Source organism: Pectinophora gossypiella, chromosome 11 (genome assembly GCF_024362695.1).
Source record: "Pectinophora gossypiella chromosome 11, ilPecGoss1.1, whole genome shotgun sequence".
Classification (NCBI taxonomy): domain Eukaryota; kingdom Metazoa; phylum Arthropoda; class Insecta; order Lepidoptera; family Gelechiidae; genus Pectinophora; species Pectinophora gossypiella.
The window spans coordinates 3,995,726-4,005,952 of record NC_065414.1 but is presented as its reverse complement, the minus strand read 5'-3'; the positions used below and the strand labels follow the sequence as shown (position 1 = coordinate 4,005,952).

Here is a 10,227-nt window from a genome sequence, read left to right as displayed (position 1 = left end):
ATCGCGGTTGCTTCGTCCAGCAGACTAGGTAGTCTCCATACAGTGCAAGTGGAACAACGTCCACTGCGGGCGGCCGGCGCGACAGCGTTGATTCACAGAGTGCGAGTAATTAGCTCCGAATAATGATAAAAGTTCAACTTACATTTAACAGATTCAGCGATTGCTACTGTCAGGACCCTTGACGGCGCGTTGATCCATTAGGCATGTCCTTGAACATTAAACTGCGATCTTAATGTCACCAGTAACTGCGATTTTGTTTTCCCTGTAGAGCAGCATGTTACCATATAGTGATGACAATGAGTCGGGGCCAGCGAGAAAGTTATTGTTACTACACATACCGTTTACTCGGGCTGGGGCATCGACGACCAGTCGTGTCTCCTTGTTAGTTTTTCCAACGTGACTATGAGGTGAGAACCATGTATGAGGTGTACGCTGCGAGCCCCTTAGCTTGAACTTACGTGCTACACCTTTACTCACCAGCTGCGAGGTGCCTTTCCGCTTACGACCCGCACGCTTGACGTCAACGTTCTGCCGAGGCTTACCTAATTGGACCATAGAGTTGGAGGTAAACGGTAGTTTTACCTCGCCGAGGTCGTTCTGTGGCATTTGCTCGTCGCGCGGCGTGTCGGTGTAGATGACGAGCGAGTGCTCGCACTGCTCGCAAGGACGCGGTTCGGACACACGGCCGTGCAGGCACCAACCTAGGGGGGTGAGTGTAGCGGACGGCTCGTTTGGTTTACCTAACTTAATCTCTAAAGGTAACAGTAAATGATAATTATCCTGCCCTATCAACATTTCGGGCTTCGTATCAGAAGTACATAAATAGTCTTTGACATCAAGTAAATGTTGATAACTGTTACAATTCACAACAGACAAGTTTTGTATAGGCAAATTCAACTCATGTATAGAACGCGCTTTAATACTATGCACCTTATTGTCCATACCCGATAGATTTACATCCACCACTGTTGTCTCACACACCATCTGAGTGTCGGCCCAGGCGCCGCTGACCCGCATGGTCTGGCGGCGGCCGCGCAGCCCGGCGCGCTCCGCCAGCGCGCTGCTCAGCAGCGACACAGTCGACCCGTCGTCTAGTAGCGCGGTAGTATCGATCACACCGTTAGGTCCGTGTACACGTATAGGCACAACTTTTAATAGCACTCTACACTCACTCGCGTCAATGTTCGTCACAGTCTGTGTAGGTAGCTCTGGTTCCGGCGGCGATTGCACGATGACACTCGCAGACTCGTCCCGGCGATTGTTCACGGGGTAGTGCAGCAAACGATGATGTGTTTGTCCACAGCTGTCCTGGTCACATGCCGGAGCTGGGCAGGTCTCCCGACTATGACGAGAATTGAGACACTTGTAGCATATGCCGTTGCGCTTCACATATTGCCATCTCACTTTACGCAATGATCTTGCAAACTTCTTACATGCGGTTAGTTTGTGCGTAGCTGTGCGGCAAAAGTGGCACTTTGTGTCGTGCTCCGTGTGTAACACGTGGGCGACGTGTGGTCGATGTGATGACGTGGCGCTCGTGAAATGAATGGAGGCTGTAATGGAGATCTTTAAAGCTTCATTACTCAGAAACTCCGATAAAATAATAAGGCGAGGTTTCGTGCCTTCTTGTATCAATGGAAAGCTGTAGTCAGACCATTTTGCGATGAGCACTGCAGGCAATTTAGACAGTATGAGAGAGACTGTGTTCATACCTAGCAGATATTCTTGTCGGTCGAGTGCTCGTACTGCTTCCATGAAGTTCTGTACCTTTATAGAAAAAGGTATAATATCACGTTGATATTCTTGTGCCATAGGTTGTAACTTCTTTATATCTTGTAGAAGTCTAGATACGATGCCATCGGGATTACCATATCGTAGCTGTAGTGTAGCCATTATCGTGGCTGGTGACGTCGCGCTAATAAGAAGTGCAGCGACAGTCTCCTTAGCAGCTCCCCGTAGACATTTCCGTAATCTCCATAGGTTTTCCTTCTCAGAGAAATTACATAGGAGCGTCGACTCGTCGTACGCTTGTTTAAATTGTAGCCACTCCATTGGGTCGCCCGCGAACTCAGGTAAGTCCTTAGGCGTACTAATGCGGCTCAATAATGTAGCGTTATGTTCGTTGTTGACAGAGGCAGTTGCTAGGTCCTTGAGTGCGCTGGCAAGCATGTGTATCGTACCATCTGCTGACAGTGCGGCGGGCGGCGGCGCGGCCGCGGGCGGCGGCGGAGCCGCGGGCTGCGGTGGCGGGCGCACGGGCACTGTAGACTGTGCGGCGAGAGCCGCTGATGCTGGTGCCGGCGCTGACGGTAGCATCGACACACCCTCAGTTGTACCATAATCGTGGGTGGGCCGAGCCTTTTTCAGCTCCTCGTGACTGGTCTCTAGCCATTCGGCAACGTTAGACGTAACGCTTACCTCATCCTCCTCGTGTGGACTGTATCCTTCTTGTAGCTCCACTAGATCGGCTTGTAACTTTAGATCAATAAGTTCCATACGGATTTTCGCTTTTTCAGCTTGTGCCTGCAGTTCTAGTCGTCTCTTACATGCGTGAAAAGAACTTACAGACGATTTCTTGGACTTCACGCTGCCGCATATTGTGCGCGGCGGTGAAGCCGCAGCTTTTCCTTGGGTAAAAGTGGTATTATGTTCTTTTACCGTCGTCTCCGCTACCGTCGCCAACTCCTCCTCACATTTCTTACTTCTGGTCGTACTCCGCGTATCCATCTTAGCGGGTGGAGTGCGAAACATGAAGAAAAATCCGTCTCGAAGACCAACTTGTAACTGTTCGGCAGCGGGTGCGCGGAAATAAAAGAAAATCTAAGAAATATCACTTTACAAAAAATATATTTAAGGAAAAAGGAAATACATAAAGAAAAGCAAAAATAAAATAACCGATCTTGGAGACAGCGAAAATTGGAAGATAAAACAAAGAAAAAAGACAAAAGACAATCTCACCGTAAAAGAAGAATAAAACATAAGTTCTTAAAAACTAAGGAGATTGTATACAATTATCAAAAGGTATAAAACCTATATAAAAATGTCCGTGCGTCGTTAACACTCTGGATAAATAGAGTACACACTTGAAAAGAAACAGCTGATCGAAATAGAAATAGAAATACTCTTTATTTGCTTTTGAAAAGGGTACATTAATAGATGGATGTTTATAAAAGTCCCTCCTTATCAGCTATCGACAATAGCATGCAAATATAACAAAAAAACTAAGAACTAAGAACTTGTAATAGGTTTTTTATAAAAAAAAAACATAATCTTGGAATCAATTTTATAAAAAAAAACATACTTAATCTTGGAATCAATATGCGGTCGTGTTTGAATAACGAACACTTCTCTATTAGAATGGAATAGATACTTATTCCAAATCATATTAAAACATTGAAGACAGACTTAAAATTATTTAGTGCCATTATTTAATCCGGAGATGTCGAACAAAGCGCGAAAAAGAGAAATCACTTACTATAAATATGACCACTGCTTATATGCACGTAACACACAACAACACTTTGGCAACAAAACCATTTCATTAGAAAAATGTTTGGCGACCTGTCCTTGCTTTGGCGTCTGGTGAGTTATAATCCTAATTATTTAAAAACAAAAACTTTTACTCTCACTTAGACACTTCGATTGCCTACTATATTATACATTTCATGCGAAACACATAACACTGACTTGGCAATTAAGAAACGAAATTTATTTGTCCAAGAGCTCAGTTATAAAAGTAAGTAAAAGTTTTGGACAACTTAAGCCTGTTCTTATTGTGATTGCCAATGATAAAATGATACCAGACGAAGAAAATTTGGGAATTTTGTAGAATAATAGAATTGACTGCGTAATCTTTAACGCGTTTTATAGAGAGGAGGCTTGCTCAGCCCAGTAGTGGGAAATATATAGAGTTTGTCTTTAAATAAGATTCAAAAATATAGAATATTCAAGTCAGAAGAAAGAAAGAAATAAACAATGATACATAAAGTAAGAGGAAATGTTCTGAAAAAAAATATTACTTTTGAAAGCCATGTTAATTATTGAAGTCAGTTTGGGCAGGACTCAAGAAGAAAGTTTGGGCAGACTTAATTACCAAGAAATACTTCACATACATCAGCGAGGCAAGAATAGTATCATATCAAAAGTGTGAATTAAAGTCAATTCTAGTGCGTGTGAAATAGTACAGCATAACACAGAAACTCATGACTATAACCCATTAGGGTAGTCGGTGGCACATCCACCGTAAGATGAACGAAGTACCCACACCTCACCAAGCTTTTGTTAGGACAACGTGATAGGTGAGAGCCGTATCGCCGTCTGTAATGACACTAAAACGCAACTCCTGTGTTTTTTCTTTAAACTTAGCAGTTTACAAGAAAAAAAAAATGGCAACATCGAAGCTACAGCGCACTGCGGTACACAATCGAAACTTATTCAAAGAGAATAAAACTCGTAAAGTCGTAACAATATGCAATAGGGATTTTACTCTCGAGCCAAAGCAAATAAAGTGAGTTTTAACCGTTGTATTTTTAAACTGGGCTCGGTCGGATGATTATTTAAATTGGGTAATTACGTATGCGGATGAACTTTTCATTTTTTCCTTTTTAAATTTTATCGTGTGCGCATTCGTGTTCAGGTATGTTTAAAAATACAACGTCTACAAGTGGGTTTATTTACAGTTTATTTTTTTAAAAAGGTTATGTTTACAGTCCCACTACTTTACGTCCCAGAACATATTCCAAATGAGTTTATGTTCACGCACTCCTTCCAAAAGACTGACACTCCGTAGTCTCGGAATATGGAAATTATATACAAATAATAACTAATAATAGCTTGATCTCAAAGAACTTGCGAGTTATTTTAAGAGGCTCGGGATTTGTGAGAATTGTACGGCTTCTAAAACGCAAATGTAGTCTCGCTGGAAAACGCCCGTAACGCTCAATCGTCCTAGCGCTCCGGTTAACTGTTGTCTACAGGTAACCTATATAACCTAGCATGATTAGAGTGACATACCTCTCGTCTCATTCGCACTAGACGATGAACTCTATCTTTGTCCTGTTGTAATTCTAATCATGCTCTTAACGACGGAAAATTCCACTTGATATTAACTCAGAATCATGGTGTAAATCATCGTGCGAAATACTTGATCTGGGTATCAATTTTTTTTTACTTATTGTAGATTTGCCGCAGATGGTATTAACTACTTGGCTGGACAAATGGGGAGCGCTGAGGGCTCTCACCCGGTGGTATCAAAAGCAAGCACCTAAACTGTCAGTCGTAGGGCCGCGAGTGCCATTAAAATTTCAGCCATTTTAAAAGCTGTCACAAGAACGCTACTTGAATCATCTGACAAAGATGTAAGGGCCTGAGATGATGGTTATATCAAAATAAATGAGACAATCAAACGGCAAATTCCTTAATAAAGAAGAAGAAAAATAATTAAAACATTTTTAAATATTTTTCTCAAACACAGACTTTTGAATATAGAACCGTCTTTTTGTTTTTCCGGGATCATAAATAAGTGTTGTTAATGTTAATAAACGTACACAACAAAAAGTTTATTTAAAAATAGAATTTAAGTTATGCCGCGCCTGAGGTTGTATTCAACGGGAAAGATGTCCGAGGGCACAATAAGGTTGTTGTGTTAAGCATTGTTGAGCCAGCTTTTGTTCCTCTAGTTAAGAAAGGGTTGTTCCTTTCGAAGCGTCAAGAGGCTTTGAACGTCACTTAGGGAGGGGAAACCGGGTATACGGATATAACAAGTACCGGGTACGGTTTCCATCTTGGGACTTCTTATCAAGAGTGGCTGCAAGTTCCTTCTAATGGTATGTGAATCTGTCCAGCCGATAAGGGACAAAGTCATTATACTACCTTATCAGAAACCACAACCATTAAATAAGTTTTTTTTTTCGTAGTAGTTTGTAATAAATGATTGTTGTTTTTATAGCACTTACCCGTGCTAAGGGTACTTTCTCACACAGAAAATTTGATCGAAAAAATTAAAAAAAAAAAAACAAAAAACATTGGGTTCAAGCACCATCCGAGTCAGATGTTTTTTTCGATTTAACTTTTCTCTTCTTCATTTTGTAATAGTCATTTATCAAGATCCTTTATACAAACGTCGCAAAAAAACAGCTCAATAAGGTATTTTTTTTCTTGTCTTATTTAACATGTACTCTCGTATCGAATTTGTCCGGCCAAGTAGTTAATGCCATCTGCGGCAAATCTACAATAAGTCACGTCAAAAAAAATCTCGTATCGAGCCGTTGAACATAGTTTACTATGTAAATGCTTTGCAATTTGATATCGACTGCAACGGTAAGATCAGATTACCCGCATCCAAGATTTTTATGGTTGATTCCTGGTAGTGGTTGCCTGGAAGAAATTTCTGTCAGAACAATAAGGCCACCCATTTGTCTCTAAATATTTGTAACTAAATGTTTTAAAAAAAAATTGTTTATGTGCTATAAAGTATATTTGATTTGATTTGATTACCTCAAACTCTAGCGAAATATCAACTTTTCATTTATATTTTGTTTTTCATCTAAAGTAGGTATTTACTCTAAATTAATTTCTAGGTGGGTTAGTTAAGCGTTTCCGACTTCCATCAAAGCTTATGCAATAATTAAATGATTTTTGTTTTTATAGCACTCATTCATGCTTAGGAAAAGTAACAGAAAAAAATTCATACGATTTTTTTTTACTCTGACTGGACTTGAACCCGCAGCTCTTGTTAAGCCGGGACGAGCGTGTACCATTACACCACCGGGTCCTCCTCCGGTAATTTTCTTTTTACTCAATAATTTTAGAAACAAGTTTAATTATTATTTCTCTTTTTTTAATCTATTTCTAACCTGCAAGGTATTAAGCCAGTAAGCACACCGTATTTCCAAAAATTTTAACTGTACTGTACATCCCTAATACTGATGAATTTACTGGCGCTAGTTGTAAATGAAATGAAAGCGATGAAAAGTGAAACCTTAGCGGTTGACTGTACATGAAATGGCTTGGAAGATTCTAAATATACAATGGTTATGCTACTGAGTTCCGCATAGCTGTGAAATAGCATTTCAGCTGCAAAATTTGAGACTTAACCCGTTTTCTCGGTGAGAATTGCGCCCGCTTCTTTTTTTATATCGTGTGGGTTGTGAGGTGAATTACCAAGCCCCCCAGGCCCCTGACATGGCTCATGTAACGACTACTTACTTACTTAATCAGTAAGTATTAACCGGGACCAACGGCTGAACGTGCCTTCCGAAACACGGATCATCTTACTTTTTGGACAATCAGGTGACAGACTATTAATGTTCTAACCAAACTAGGGATGACAAAGTGATTTTTGTTATATGTTTATATTTTATAGATCTAAGACGACATAAGATTATAGACTATGGGTCATGGAACGAACATTTTAAAGATTTTTACGTCGAATATTCCCTTAAGATGCTGAATATAAGAAGTCGTAGTGTTAAAATCCTATAATAGCATTAGTGCACTCCGTTCCACATTTTGTATTGAGCTTTCCCATGTAGATACATATTCAATAGTAACGTAGAGACGTTACTAAATAATACAATGGTGCTAATTCCTGTAAATACCATCTAATTTTATTTTAAGTTATATCTGTCCTTTTCTTATCCGCCGAAAAGGAAAGGGACGGGTAATCGACAAGCATAAAATTTATGGAACACACGTCAATTTTAAGCACAAATCTAAACCAACCGTCTAAAATTTTTACGTCAGTCAATAACCCGACACATTAATTTACTCATTCTTTCTAAAATTAAGAGCTGTGAATCATCCGTCCCTTTCCTTTTCGACGGATACGAAAATGACGGATATAACCTAAAATAAAATTAGGCGGTGTCTGCAGGAATCGGGGCCAATGTTACTTTTATCTAAATATATAAAATAAAGCTTAGTTACTGATAGGTACTTACAAAAACTACTACTACTGTTACTGCTGCTTACTGCTACTTACTAGTATAAGTAGAGAGTCATCATCTCCCTAGCATTTTCAGATTCCTATTCAATAAAAACGTAGAGACGTTACTAAATAATACAATGTTATTTTTATCTAAATATATAAAATAAAGCTTAGTCACTGATAGGTACTTACAAAAACTACTACTACTTACTGCTATTGCTACTACTGCACTACAGCGGTTGTTAGTTTTTTTTTTTTCGTGGCTGATTCTTGGTAATAAATAAATTAATAACACTTTGAACACCAAAGCAGCGATTCTCGGACACATCAATTTAGGAATTGTTTTCCACAGTTGGGGCAGGATTAGATACTGATGGAGGCACAGAAAAATCCAATAAAAAAAAATCAGCTCTCAATATTAGATAACTAAGTTAAGTATCTTAAAATATAATACCAATTTGTAAAAAAATGCGAAACTAAAAAAAATCCTCAAGAACTTTATTTAAACGACGACGTTATTTTTTCTTTACAATAACTTTTGTACCATGGCGCACAAAACACAGAAATATCCGCATAAAATAAAAATAATGCGAGAGAAAAAATGTTATGTCGTACAAGAAAGTTGACAGGCTGAACGACTGAACTCTCGGCCATACATTCCGGGAATGACTGCGAATCCTGAGAAGTCCATTAATCTACGTCACCCTGAGAGCTGTTCTCAAAAATTCGACAACCACATTGTCCGGTTTCCTTGTCAACGTCGAGTCACCATGACGCTAGGAAACGTGGGACTTTTCCTGCAAAAAAATTGGGGAAAATCGCTTATATTGTGTTGGTAGTTGTTGGTCTTATGTAATGTATACTAACATCACAATGACATAGCAGAATATAACATAGAATTACACCTGTATACCCGAAGGGTTAGTCGGTAGTGTATAGTACACCCACAAATACAATACAAATACACTTTATTGCACCAAAATTGAAATAAATAATTATAAAAAGACTCTTAACTAAGTACTTGTACCCACTCTGTGCCTACGGGGCGACCCTATTGCTATTACCCGACAAAAATATTATAGAAACTGGGAGTAATCAAAAAACATAAAATGCGTTCATACTTACAGTCACTATACAAAAATATCTTGCCGTATACCGCTCTACCCTGTGCGTGCAAGCGAGACAAACAGTCCGCGCGCCCCTATTCGTTAGGCTTTTGTTTTTCGTTGTTTTATTGATAACTTGTGACTCGACTCAACCCATATAAAAGTACGTGATTGAATGAACGTTTTACGATTGTATGTAAGTAATTAAAACTAGTATCAAAATTAGCAAAACTTAATAATATAAAGACTAAAATTTAATAATTCCCCCACAAGACACAAGAAAAAATGATTTTTGTTTTCATAGCAGTTACCCGTGCTTGAGGAGCTCGGTGGCGCAGCGGTAAAATTTAGGGATTATAGGATTTTTGAAGTTAAGCTACTTTCGCAAAGGCCGGTCATAGGATGGGTGACCACAAAAAAAAGTTTTCATCTCGAGCTCCTCCGTGCTTCGGAAGTTCGGAAGGCACGTTAAGCCGTTGGTCCCGGCTGCATTAGCAGACGTTAATAACCATCAATCCGCACGGCCCGCGTGATGGTTTAAGGCCCGATCTCCCTATCCATCCATAGGGAAGGCCCGTGTCCCAGCAGTGGGGACGTTAATGGGCTGATGATGACCCGTGCTTAGAGAATATCACACAGAGAAAATTTAAATTAAAAAAAATCTGTCTCGGACTGGACTTGAACGCGCAGCTGTTAAGTGTTAACCATTACACCACCGGGTCCTCCTCCTGTCCACGCTGCCCTGTCATTAAGCCGACACCAGCACCATCTATCTAGAATATTGAGTACTAATATTACTTTAGACCGACAAGTCTACAGTTACAACTAGATTTTCTCTTTACAAGAAACATTACAAATCGATTGCCGACTTTATTTCTCTACAGCAATTTCGTCAGCCGACCAATGGTAGCGGTAATAACAATTGATAAAGACAGTTTAATTTCAGAATAATCTGTAAATGCTCTGAAATTAAATTAAACGCCGGTACCTCAACAAATCTAAAGGATTTCTACAAATTTAATTAGAAAGTCCCTTTTGGTGTTCGGAAGCGAATCCTGAGGGAGACAATAGTATCTTCCGCGTCAACGCACAAATGATTAGTCTTAGTCACTCTCAAGTTATTAATTGGACACGAAACGTTAGATAAATCGCTGCGCTGGATTATTGGATATGCTTAATTTTGTTTTTAATAAG

General features: G+C 39.6%; 1 protein-coding gene across 1 annotated transcript; it reads right to left on the bottom strand.

Moving 5' to 3' along the window:
• Positions 1-216: 216 nt before the first annotated feature.
• On the bottom strand, positions 217-2,727 carry LOC126370802 (uncharacterized). The gene has a single exon (XM_050015826.1). It carries the CDS (start codon positions 2,725-2,727, stop codon positions 217-219), a length of 2,511 nt encoding a protein of 836 aa, XP_049871783.1.
• Positions 2,728-10,227: the final 7,500 nt, after the last annotated feature.